Source organism: Saccopteryx bilineata, chromosome 5 (assembly GCF_036850765.1).
Source record: "Saccopteryx bilineata isolate mSacBil1 chromosome 5, mSacBil1_pri_phased_curated, whole genome shotgun sequence".
NCBI classification, from domain to species: Eukaryota; Metazoa; Chordata; class Mammalia; order Chiroptera; family Emballonuridae; genus Saccopteryx; species Saccopteryx bilineata.
In genome coordinates, this window is record NC_089494.1 from 235,511,463 (window position 1) to 235,524,613 (window position 13,151).

At 43.6% G+C, this 13,151-nt stretch overlaps 1 protein-coding gene across 36 annotated transcripts in view; it reads right to left on the reverse strand.

Moving 5' to 3' along the window:
• LIMCH1 (LIM and calponin homology domains 1) overlaps positions 1-13,151 on the reverse strand; it is a 335,363-nt gene that overhangs the window by 12,801 nt on the left and 309,411 nt on the right. For 16 of the 36 annotated variants that reach the window (XM_066233763.1, XM_066233758.1, XM_066233759.1 and 13 more), the window contains 6 exons: positions 8,774-8,854; positions 5,326-5,418; positions 4,347-4,451; positions 2,876-3,003; positions 1,181-1,302; positions 792-915 (listed from right to left, as the gene is read on the reverse strand). In XM_066233763.1, the coding sequence (XP_066089860.1) occupies positions 792-915; positions 1,181-1,302; positions 2,876-3,003; positions 4,347-4,451; positions 5,326-5,418; positions 8,774-8,854 (653 nt within the window). Of the gene's footprint in view, positions 1-791; positions 916-1,180; positions 1,303-2,875; positions 3,004-4,346; positions 4,452-5,325; positions 5,419-8,773; positions 8,858-13,151 lie in introns of all 36 variants that reach the window. The other 20 variants (XM_066233748.1, XM_066233760.1, XM_066233756.1 and 17 more) reach the window with 2 other exon arrangements.

A 13,151-nucleotide genomic window follows, 5' to 3' on the forward strand; every position in this document is an offset into this window, starting at 1 on the left:
GTCAAAATTTGAATTCACGTGGTCTGAGTCCAGGTAGAATGACTAGTTAAAATGAATGTTCCATTTTTAAAACTGATTACAAGGAACATCTGGTCCAAATATGATCTCACTATGGAACTGTGGGTTCATTTTGAATTCCTCTACCACTTGTCCAGTCAAGTACTTTGGATAAGTTACTTAATATCCCTGAGCCTCAATTTCCTCATCTGAAAAATGGGAATAATAACCCAACTGAGAGAGTTCAATGAGTTAATTTATAAAAAAAAAAGAGGAGATATGCAAACCCTTCAACATGGTGCCCATTATATTGAAATGTTTCAAAATGTTAGGAAGGATTATTATTGTAAAAAATAACACACAAATCTTATAAAATTAGAATATTGCCTTGGGTAGCTGCTTAAGGGAGAGAATGATAAGGAGAGAGAAACATACTTTCCTTGAAAGAATATTGGTCAATAGGCTCTGAGACAATTTAACTCATTTAAATAAATTAGTAATTAGTAATACATTCCTGAAGATTTTTTCCAATGTTTAGAGTTTTGGGTTAAAAACATTACTTTGCCTCTCTCCAATTGATAAATTCAGATTGTATAATTTCTTGCCTGGAAGATTATCCTAAATTTCCATCAATATCTGTTACCTTGTCAATGAGATTCAATGGAGAGAAAACACAAAAATGCTGCTAACATCTTGCCATCACACACTTTTCCATTTTCCCCCTTCTTAGTCAATACATTTTATTATTATTTTTTTCTAAAGGAATCCCACACCCATCTTCTTTGGTTACTTACTTCCGCCTTTCACTCGGTGACTCGATCTGATGGTTAATGCTTTTCTCCAATGGGAGGGTTTTTGGCTTCGCATCTTCTAAAGTGTTCATTGGCGGGTTTGATACCTGCTGGTTCCGGGATGGATCTGAGGCCAAAACGAAGAACATAAACTTAGTGCTCAGTAACATCGCCTTTGCTCAGTAAGTCACCTTTCTTTCAAGTGCTAGTGCCTGGTGGGGTTTCAGGGTGATTCCATGGAGAGTCTGGGTACTTGGTGGCAGCAGTTTATCCACCGTGTTAACTAGCATCAGCTAGAAGAGAAGCTTGAAGCCAGCAGAAATCGTATCTGTCTGGATGACGACGGGGATCCCAGTAACTTACACATTGGGGATGGGCTTTTCCATCCTTACCCTGAGCTAGCTGTGGGTTCATCCCACAGGGTGGGGCCCCGGCTTCTGTGTCCAACTGATCGTCCTGATGGGTCCCTTTGGATACCAGGTTCTCAGCATCTGTCACGGCCCCTTGGGTAAGGCTGTTAAAGTAAGTCAATACATTTCAGAACAGAGATACCAGCAACCGAATTAAAATGACTGATCTTATCCCTTCGGGTATGTAAGTACCAATTTCAATATGAAAAGAATAAATGGGGCTAACCAAACGCTTCTTCATTCTTTTTATTTTAAACTAGGTTTAAATACTCTGAACAGTTACTCATTTTTATTACCCATCCATTTAACAAGCATAAGAAACCACCATATCTGATGTCCTTCCCATCTCTCTGTCCACAAAGCAATTCATTCTAATAATTTCAAGGGCTAACTGCTGGACTAGCCCAGATTTTCACGAGAGGACTTATTATAGAAATCATTTGGGCCACATGGTACTTGGGCAGCCTATACTAATCTACTAGCCTTTAGGTTGCTTCTGTGTGCAAAGAAAGGAGAGATGAAAGAGACTTTACAAAGTTTCTGGCAACAGTAGGGACTGTCTGGCGAGCTGGCAAAAATTCACATATAAAGCTCATCAGTGGTACTCAAAAAGTCCTGATGGGTGGCTTTCATTTCATAAAGCTGGAAAGTCCCTTTAAACATTGCTGGGAACAGATGTGCTATTCTAAGGGCTCTGCAGATGGTGGATGAGACCCTGAGTCCCTATACCGTACAACTCACCTAGTTTTCTAGGCTGATGAGCATAGGAGGGTTCTTAGAGCAAATATCCCACCAGAAGAAGTCAGCTCTCAGCCAACTCTTCAAACTGACCAGTCTTTGAAAATAACACTTAGATAGCCTCCCATGTCTTCATGTCCCTCTGATGATGGTGTGTGTGTGTGTGTGTGTGTGTGTGTGTGTGTTTGTGCAGCCTGGTACAGCATGCACACTATTCAATATCTATGTGGTATGTCAGAGCCCCAGAGACAAACACCTGTTTCATAAAGAACCTGCAGGTGGCAGAGCCTTATAGGTTTCTGTGGGTCCCATCTATGTTAGGTGAGGGGCAGCAGCAGGAAAATCTCTATAGCCCATGGCTACAACCAGATTCTGCTCCTGTCTGAGCTAGCTCTGAATGTGGCAGGGATTTCTGGGTGCCCTGTTCTGATATCCCATGGAAGAGACTGGAACCCATGTGTGGGGTGATGACCCACAACCAATTGATTTGTTGGTCATTTCTTATATTATCACACAGAGTAAACATGGCTTCTCACAGCTCAGAGGATACCAATGGCAAAGTGCAGGTCCCTAGTAAAGCCCCAGCGGGTGGGACCCCCAGAGCATCATTTTAACCTCTATCTCTCCAACACACCAACCATTTCAAGTGAGCGAAGTTTAGGTTTGGGGCTTTGAATTGACCACATGTTCCTTTTCTGATCTATACTGTCTCCCCTTACTTAAAAAAGGTTTTGCCTATTTAAAATGAGGGCTATTTATATTCAATAGCAGAAGGATACTGACATCAGAGTTATTAGAATGTGTTCAAGCAATATGTAATGTATTACTGGAATGATCATTTCAAAGCCGAATATGATTTGCATTAGCAATGAGTAGTCTTCCTGGGAGAGAACAGGCCGAGGAGGTTAGCGCACTTAGAGGGACCCTGGCATGTCCTACCTGCCCATCTCCTCCAGGGGAGCACTTTCCCGAGTCCTAAGCAACACGTCCTTGCTGTCCCCCTGGAATGGTTTCTTCTGTCTTTTCTCTTGTTCTTCTTCATGACAGTTTTCCAGGTCCGTTTTATTCTAATAGGAAAAACAGGGATAATCATTTATTTTAAAAAATTATTTTAGAGAGTGAGGAAGGAACAGGGGTGCAGGGAGAGGGAAATACTGATTTGTTATTCCACTTAATTATGCATTCATTGGGTGATTCTTGGATGTGCCCTGACTGGAGGTCGAACTGGCTTATTAGGACAATGCTCTAACCAACTGAGCTACCCAGCCAGGGCTAACAAGGATAATCTTAAATATAACCTTTAAACCCACTGGAAAACACGAATCTCTGGCTGTGGGATAGTCGAAGCTTTTATTTTTCAATCACATTGCCTACAATTTAAAGAATAGTTGTTCAAATTAACTCAATAGTAACCAAGTTCTAACAATTTAAAATAAATGTGTAATCTGGATCTCTCTCAAAAGTTATCGTAAAAGGGAATTGGTTAAAAAACCCACCTTTCAAAATTAAATAGTCATAGAACTGCTCATTTAAGGATAAGTGGATTTTTAGTGCCCATTGGTTATGGTTTTTTAAATGCAGATTATGGACTATCTGGTGCTTGGTATGACTTCTGTCCACTACCTCCATGGCCTTATTTGGAGAATATGGAGGTAAACCAGCCTTTCTGGGCTCCCTCCAGCTCTTGAAGACACATAAATTTCGTGGGAAATTTTAAGAATGGGTTAGAAGCAACTTTAATGTATACTGGTGGAGAGCCTGCTGTTGGCATCATGCTGCTACCACCCGGTGCAAATCTATGCCTGTTGAATGAATAAATGATGGGCAGTCAGAAGTATACTGCAGCACATGGCTCACGAGTCAGGACTGTGCCAGCCAGTGCATAGAGACTTTGGTTGCCAGCTTGTGTGGGCAAATCCAGCTTCAGTAATGACTGTACTGCTCCTCAAGAAATCACTCTCGGATTTGGCCGTGGTGGTGACCCTACCATGGAGTACAATGGCCGTGTAGACACTACCATGGAGTACAGTGGCCGTGTAGACACTACCATGGAGTACAGTGGCCGTGTAGACACTACCATGGAGTACAGTGGCCGTGTAGACACTACCATGGAGTACAGTGGCCGTGTAGACACTACCATGGAGTACAGTGGCCGTGTAGACACTACCATGGAGTACAGTGGCCGTGTAGACACTACCATGGAGTACAGTGGCCGTGTAGACACTACCATGGAGTACAGTGGCCGTGTAGACACTACCATGGAGTACAGTGGCCGTGTAGTAGCTGACATGATTCTAGGGAAATAGCCAGTACTGAGTGTCAACTTGTGGGAAACTTGGCCATGTGGTTTTGTATATCTATATATTTAGGTTTATTTATTGCACAAATTGCTTTCACTCCATGATCTCACCACTGTTCCACTGCCGTCAGTCACAGAGGAGGATGTGGACAGCTGGTCTGCTGACGTGGAGGAAATAGTAAACGGGACCACAGTGTCTTCGATTATTTTGCGTTCCTAAGAGGAAGGGCGGGAATTAATGAAAGGGGGAAAAGTCAAATATCATATTTGTCGAGAAAAATTTCATTAAGGAACTTTAGAAAAAAAGACATCAGGATCATGTGTGAATAAACAGGGAGTTAAAAAAGGTCTTACTTTCTAAAAGCATGCAAATCAGATAACACTCTTTATGGGCGATGCTTCAGAAATCAGCATTTAACAGAAGAAATCTTTACAAATTAATTAGTTCCTGAGATTCAAAAAGCCTTATTAGAAATGCTATAGGGATTGGATTATGTAAAAAAATATTACTGGAGATAAAAGTCATGATAATATTAATCATAAACTCGTTTTAGATAATATACATAAAATGCAGCTCCCTTCAAATGCTCTACTGTGGTCTGGGTTGCTCATCTAAAAAAAATGAAACACATGAAACCAAATATTTCTCCCCACCATCCCTTAGCCCTGCATTCACTACAGGGTACTAGCATCCTAACCTGTAGTGAGTGTAGTGGTAAGGATTCACCTGGCCTTGATACCAAAATTATACTCATAAAACCAACTACTAAACATGCTTTCTCAAACAAACATACTAATAAATAAATTGATACTTTGGTATCATCTGTCTAAGATAAATTAACAATCTGACTCTTTGACTAGAGATCAGATAAAATTATTTTGTCTCCCTTGACTGTGACTCAACTATGGGGGAACCGTGGTCTTTTAGCCTCTAGAGGGTACGGCTTTCTTAAGGATGGTGATGGCTCTGTTGTGAGCAAAGACAGCCAGACACAGCCACCGGCACTCACAGATCACAGACACAAAAAGTACTGATAGACTTCGAGGAAATAGGACCACAAGGTCAAATTTCTTCTTGGGAATTTCCTACCTCTTCATAGTATCTGCGTTCTTCCTCTTCCACCTCCTTTTGGGCCTTTTCCCACTCTTCCTTCAGCTTGTCCTGCTCCTTCTGGTATCTCTCCTGCGACAGAATTGCCAGAGACTGTTCTGAACTGCCCACGGCACACGCCATCGGGACTCCCCACGCTAAACCACCCTGTACCATGTGTTGAGAGACTACTTTCTTGCTGTGACATCCTGATTCTAATCCATTCATGCAGCACAAGGGGAATACTATTTTGTGATACTCAAACATGTCAGGAACCTAAAATCCAAGGGAGAACAGTGCAGGGTGGGCAAAAGTAGGTTTACAGTTGTCCATATGGGAAATAATACAATAATTAATAAGTAATAATACAAAAATAAACTATTTTGTATACTCACAACTGTAAAGCTACTTTTGCCCCACCCTGTATTTTCTACTGTTGTTTTATAGAATTGTCTTTCAGATATATGAGTAGACATCTGCTTACTGACAGAGACAAAAATGGAAGGATGAAAGGATTCTACAATCTTCCTTCACTTGGGTTTTGTCCTAGGAGGCAGGCTAAACCAATAGTTTGCTTTTTACGGAGCCTTTCAGAGATGGGTTTTGTCATTCCACTGTTAGAAATATTTCTTGCTGCTGGGAGAGTTTAATAAAGGTAAAAAACAAACAAACCAATAAATAAACAAACAAAACGTGCATTAAGGTCCAAAGTGGACAAGATGATAATTAACTGAGTAGCGGAATTACTCTTTGCTTATAGTCATTTTACCAAACTGGAATCTCCCTGGCTTAAGTAACTTCTGAATTAAGAGTAGCTTCTAAACAGCCCATTAAAAGCCTTCAATAGTCGAACTGCCATTATTGTTTCCAAAAATAACATAACACTAGTCACTACTTCTGGGGCAAAAAATATATATATATAAAATAGTCTAAATAAAAACAGCTTTAGATATGTGACTGGAGCTCCTTCCTGCTGACTGGAACAAGTGGATAAATGGACACTCAAGTCTACGCCTGAAATGGGAGCTGACACCTGGGTGCCTTGGGAGTGGCATCCCTGATGTGACAGAGACAAAGGAATCACCAGGTGCACAACACAGTCAAATACTTTAGACTGATTATTGTCAATGCCATCTCTGGGGCTAACACAAGTCTGCGCTTTTATCTTCCTGGGGAAGGCACCGATGTCCTCCTCCACATCTTGCCTGGTAACACATTATCTTAGGACAGAGGGCTCCGCTGGGGTTGTCTAGAGCCGGTGTTGTTAAGCATGCTCGGGCAAAACCATGGCTGGTCAACCCACGGCAGGCTGTTCATTCCAGGTAAAAATGTTGTTATCAAAACCTAATATTGTGAAGTTTTGGAGAGGGACTTCAGAGGCTTTTCAGAATAGAGGAAAAAGGGCCTCAAAATAGCCACAAAAGCTGAAAAACAAGCAAATCATTTTAACTTTATCGGTTCTAGAAGCTCACATAACCGGCTCCCCTCACCAAGAGGATATAGGTAAGGCAGGGAGTGAAAATGTACATCTGCATCCCTCCCTTCTTCCCCACAAATGCTGTTCCCCAAAGCCCCCAGCCCACCACGTCACCACACTGGGTAACAGTTTGGTGGGACAGGAACAAGCCACACACTAGCAGCTGTAACCACGGTCACCTCTCAGAGTGCAACAGACAGAATGCCAGGCTGGTAGAAACACTCGCCTGTTGTCTTTGCGCCGGAATCACTGACTCTCGACTGCTCGCCACTTAGCTGGGAAGTGGGCACCTGAGTTCCAAGAGAACAGCAGATGCCAGGGCTGGTCCGGGGTCCCCCAGAGGACCTCCAAGTCCCAACAGCTCTGGGGCTTTGCTGAATCCACTTCTCACTAACATTTTGATATTAAAGATTTATGTCTATGCAGTTCTGGAAAGTGTGAAATTTAACTGACAGACCTAAAGATATACTATAATTGGTTAGCTACCTAAACTGATTCTTGCTCCCCTGCCCCTGGGAATTAAGCCAAAAGAATTAGAACAAAATATATTGTATTTTTAGTGATTGATTTTAGCGAGAGAGGAAGGGAGAGAGAGAGAGAGCGAGAGAGAGAGAGATAGGAACATGGAGCTGTTCCTGTAGGTGCCCTGACCCAGGATTGAACCAGCAACCTCTGAGCTTTGGAATTGTGCTCTAACCCAGTGGTTCCCAACCTTTTTTGGGCCACGGACCAGTTTAATGTCAGAAAATATTTTCACGGACCGGCCTTCAGGGTGGGACAGATAAATGTATCACGTGACCGAGACAAGCGTCAAGAGTGAGTCTTAGATGGATGTAACAGAGGGAATCTGGTCATTTTTGAAAAATAAAACATCGTTCAGACTTAAATATAAATAAAACAGAAAAAAATGTAAGTTATTTATTCTTTCTCTGCAGACCGGTACCAAATGGCCCATGGACCGGTACTGGTCCGCGGCCCGGGGGTTAGGGACCACTGCTCTAACCAACTGAGCTATCTGGCCAGGGCACAAAAAAGATACAGTATTTTTTTTTTAAAGATACAGTATTTTTAAAAAGTAAAATAAACTTGCATTAAGCATGGCTTTCTACACAGCTGCAGAAGTTAATCAAAATTAATGAGATTAAATATCCCTTTTGTTATGATTCTTTGGGGTAAAATCAGTACTATTGGGGAATAGTGGAAAGAACATGACTTTTAAGGTCAGCCAGACTTGGATTTGAAACCAGGCTCAACCCTTGTTAGCTGTGTGATCTTGGGTAATTAATTTAACTTCACTGAGTTTTAGTTTATTCAATTGCAAACTGGGGCTATTAGGACATATTTTGAAGAGTTTGATGAGAATAAATTAGATAAAATATGTTCAAACACCAACCACAGTGCCTGGTACATCCCAAGTACTCAGCATAGGTTAGTTTCTAACGGTTATTAGGTTACTTTTTGAAGCCCTGTTACTGCACAAAAGTGGCATGAAACAAGTAGGGACACGATACCTTCACTCCCAGAATGTTTCTAGAATTGAAAATAGCAGCTTTTACTCAAAGATGGAGCAAAAAATATTCTCCTTAAGAAACAAGAGCCAGGCCAGATTTTATTTCACACGTATGCTTTCAAAGAGCTTTCGACAATTCATCCGCACTGCTACTGGGACTGGGATTTGATTGGCAACTAAGGAGGTGATGAATGCCCGAGTTGGCCCTTTCTCAATATTTGCAGGCTCTTAAAAATTTTTTTAAGTGAAATGCTTTTTCCTTGTGTTCATCAGTGTAACCTCTGGGTAGGAGGAATTGGATACAGGACATTATGGTACATGGACACAAGGTGAACTAACAGACCCCTTGACTTCTGAGAAGAATTAGACTCCAAGTACTTCCTGTACTAAAAATCTATTTACCACGGCAGAAAATAAGAGAGCACCCTCTAGAACAAGGGCAGCAAACCCAGTCGTCCTACCTGGAGCAAACGTTCCTGCTCCTGTTGCCATTTTTCCTGCCGCCTGCGCTCCTCTTCCGGGTCCCATGCCCAGCACTTAAACTGCTTAGGAAATAAAAACATGATCAGAACTGAGCCGTGTCCTCAAGGCCCGGCCGGGGCGAGGGCCACAGTCAGTCTACGGGCTGGCACTCAGATGGACACGCAGAAGCAGAGCCTTCGTATAGCTAAAGGTCCCCGTGGTTGGCAGCCACCACTTTTAAATCCTAGTCCCTCTTTGGTTTACTTCCAAGAGGCTGATGGGATTCCGCGAACCTTTCTGGAGCTAATGAAAACATGAAGTAATTAGCCCCTGGCACGGGCAGCCTTTTGCTTCATTTCTTTACGAAGTGATTTCTTAAATGTATTCACGCTCCGGAACGTAACATGCTCATTCTGCATATTGATCCTGGGTTCAACCAAATGGGAATGCTTATTTCAGCAGAACTGCACTTTGGAAGATGTGATGTTTGCTGCGTAGCAGAAATACGTAATCTTGACCCTGCTTTTCCACACCAGCCTTTCCAAAGTGGGTTATTAACTCACCACTGCCCACCGGCACTATTTGAGATTCAGGCAACGGGAAGGCTCTGCCCTGGGACCCACATAACAAACATTTAAATCCAGAGATATTTTTTGTCTTTTAAGAACTTTTTTTTTTAATTTATTGATTGATATGAGAGAGAGAGAAAGATCATATTTTTGTTCCACTTGGTTGTGTATTCATTGGCTGATTCTTGTATGTGCCCTGACTAGGGATCAAACCCACAACCTTGGCGTATCAGGACAATGCTATCCAGACTGGGCCTTAAGGAAGGTTTTGGTGAGTTTGGGAACCAAGTCAGTGAACGGAAATAATGGGAGAATAATGCACAAGTCAAAGCGGGCACCCAGGCCACTGCGGGGGGCAGGGGGGATGAGAAGGTCCAGGAGGAGAGAAATCACAGCTGGCTCCTGGGAGACCAGCGAAAGGGGGGCTGCTGTGTCTAACTTGGCCTCCCCCATCACCCAGGGTAGGTGCTGAGGCAAACCAGGTTGCCGATAACTGTCCTTCCTCCTTTCCCTCCGATGGGGTAATTTTAGGACACATTTACAACTGCTTAGGGATCTGGAAGGGAACAGTGAGTGAGGTGAGGGTGGGGGAGGTTATGAGAAAGCAGAGAGTCTGGGGCGAGGTGGGTAGAAAGCAGAACCTCCCCATCCTTGCTGCCTGGGTAGCTGGACACAGTCTGTCCTGTCCAACAAATGGGTCTGGTTATTGCCTAACATTCTGCCCTGGGCGATCTCACATTCTGCCCTGCCCTGCCCCTCACAAATCTTCAGGACTACACAGGAGCATGTCTCCTCGGCTGGCTGGCCCGGGGAAGCGTTGCCAGGCTGAGAATGCAGGCGAGCCCATGGGTGTTGCTGGATTTATATCTTTATAACTATTTTTTTCCCCCTTTATTTTGAAGCTGGAAACAGGGAGAGACAGTCAGACAGACTCCTGCATGCTCCCGACTGGGATCCACCTGGCACGCCCACCAGGGGCGATGCTCTGCCCACCAGGGGGCGATACTCTGCCCCTCCGGGGCGTCGCTCTGCCACGACCAGAGCCACTCTAGCGTCTGGGGCAGAGGCCAAGGAGCCATCCCCAGCGCCCGGGCCGTCTTTGCTCCAATGGAGCCTTGGCTGCGGGAGGGGAAGAGAGAGACAGAGAGGAAGGAGAGGGGGAGGGGTGGAGAATGGCGCTCCTGTGTGCTTCTCCTGTGTGCCCTGGCCAGGAATCGAACCCGGGTCCCCCGCACGCCAGGCTGATGCTCTACCACTGAGCCAACAGGCCAGGGCTTATATCTTTATAACTATTTATAACTTTTAATATATTTGGACATATGCAACGTGGGCCTCAGTTGGGACTGTGGCTGTGGTCCTGCAAATGGTTGGGATGGTCACAAAGAGCCAAAGACAGGAGGGCGGTGAGGTGGGGAAATGTGCTTCCTGAATGCCACTCGGGGGCCACACGGCACATCAGCATACTAAGGCTCTGACCAGTTACACCGGTGTGTGTGTGTGTGTGTGTGTGTGTGAACTATTAATAGGATATAATCCAAAGTTTTTTAAATTTCCTTGGGTGACCAGAAAATATCATCCAAATGTGAATCCCAGAAGGAAAATTCTACTGAATGAATAATGTTGGATGTTGGCTCCATCCGGCATTTTCCAAAGACTTTCAAGCAGTTGAAATGTTCAAAACCTCAGGCGCACGGCCCTTCTTTGTGTTGGGAGGGAAAGGGGTGTGTTATGTGAATAAAGTCATAAGGGGCCCAATGGGGGGAAATCTACCGGTAGGAAAATAAAAGAAATAATTAGAAATTATTTAATTTTCAGATGTTTCCAGGTGGCAATCACAAGAACAAGTCAAATAAGGAGTAAGCGGATAGGAGGGGGAGGTGTTGAGGTAGGAGGACTGAGCTTGGAAGAAAATACAGTATTTTTGCTAAAATGCAAGAGAGGGAAAAAATGAACATTTTCAGAGGAAGACACTAGCGTGGTAAACAAGAGGGAAGGAACAGCAATCATGCTCCTTGGCAGTCTTTGCTGAGCACTTACTACGGGCCAGGTGGGGATACCAAGAGGAGCAAGGGGTCAGAACCGGGGAGCTGACCACTAACGGAGCACAGGTGGGGGGGCAGGGAAGGGGGTGACCAAATATATAAATGATTGCCAGAAGACAGCGGGAAAGGAACATAAAAGAGATATAAACAGTGCCAGCGAAAGTCAGGATAGAGAGCGTTCAGCCCAGCCTGTTCTATAATTTACCTTTTTTCAGTTCTGTGCCTTCCTTTGGCTTAGGGGTTCCTCAAGGGCAGGGGGGCCCTTCATCCCCCTAAGTATGCCACGACCTTGCATTTTTAGGCCTTTGACAAATGTTGCTGAATAAATGAATGGACTTCATGCTGGATAATGCATCTCCCTTCTCTTCCTCCTTCACAGACCCTGACGCTCTAACTTAAGGCCACTCCAACTCTGACCAAAACTGGCCTGAATCTATTGAGGTCAGCAGAATCAAATGCTTACTTCCTCTTTAAGCTTCTTGTTTATTTTTAAAATTTCTTTTACTTTTCTATTATATGAAGACCTATTTATCGTTGAAAGACTTTTAAATTTGGGTGGGTATTTTCAGAGAATTCATTTATATAGGTCAGTAATTTTTCTCCTTCTTGTTCTATTTTCCATAAACAGATATAAGAATGTATCTTTGTGGGGTGCTCTTCCTCTCTAAGCCTGCCCAGGGGGTACAAGAACAATGTGACATTGTGGTTCCCATGTAATTTAAAATGGAAATCAATGGGTTAGGGTGTACCCTTCAGATCTGTGCCCTGAATACCAGCTCTGGGGTCCTTCTGGGGGTTCCCATCCCCCGTGGTTGTCCTTGGCTTCCCAGGAAGCTCAAGATTCCCAAGATTCCCACTACTGGCTGAGAGGAGCCTCCACAGACGGTTGCTAGTTCTGGAATGTGCCTGGAGATATTGCAGGTTATGTGATAGATGGGTCCCTTCTCCGTTCTGCACAGGTACTTAGGGATTCCCAAAGTGAAGCAATTTACTGACAGATAAGAATTGGCATTGGCAATGGTGGGTCTCTTGAATTAGGCATTAGGGAAGATTTGTTCAGGTATTGGGTACTGTGCTAGGGGCTTCCGAATAGTTATTTCAATTATGGTTCCCAACTCCCTGAAAGGAAGGTGTTATTATGTCATTGTACAGTCAGGGAAGACAAGATTCAGAGAAGTTATGAAGTTACAGTATGTAACACCTTCAGGGTCATACATATTGTTAGTACTATATTTCCCCATGTTTAAGACGCTCCCATGTATAAGACACACCTTAATTTTGAGGTCCAAAATTTGAAAAAAAAATGTATTACATAGTTATTGAACTCAAGTTTTATTCATCATAAAATTCATATAACTCCTCACCACTGTCAAAACTCCCATCCATTAGCTTGTCCTCATCTGTGTCTGATGACAGATCACTGTCTTCAACAATGAGCGCAAAAACAGGCACAAAATAGCGGAAACACAAGTAAAAAGAAATCTATGACCACTGTATAAGATGCACCCAGTTTTATACCCCAAATTTTTTGAAAAAGGGTGCATCTTATCCATGGGGATTTAACTATGGTAAATGTGGAATCAAAAGCATAAGAGTGACCATGCAGCCTCACCCCAGGGGTTCTGTGCCACTGTTGGTTGAGCACAGAGGATTCGACACACCTGGTGGGAACTGCAGAGGGTGAACTAAGGGGCAGCCTCAGCATGGAGACGGCCAGCTTAGAGGAGATCAGGTCTGCCCAGAGTGTTCAGATGAGACTGAGCGGC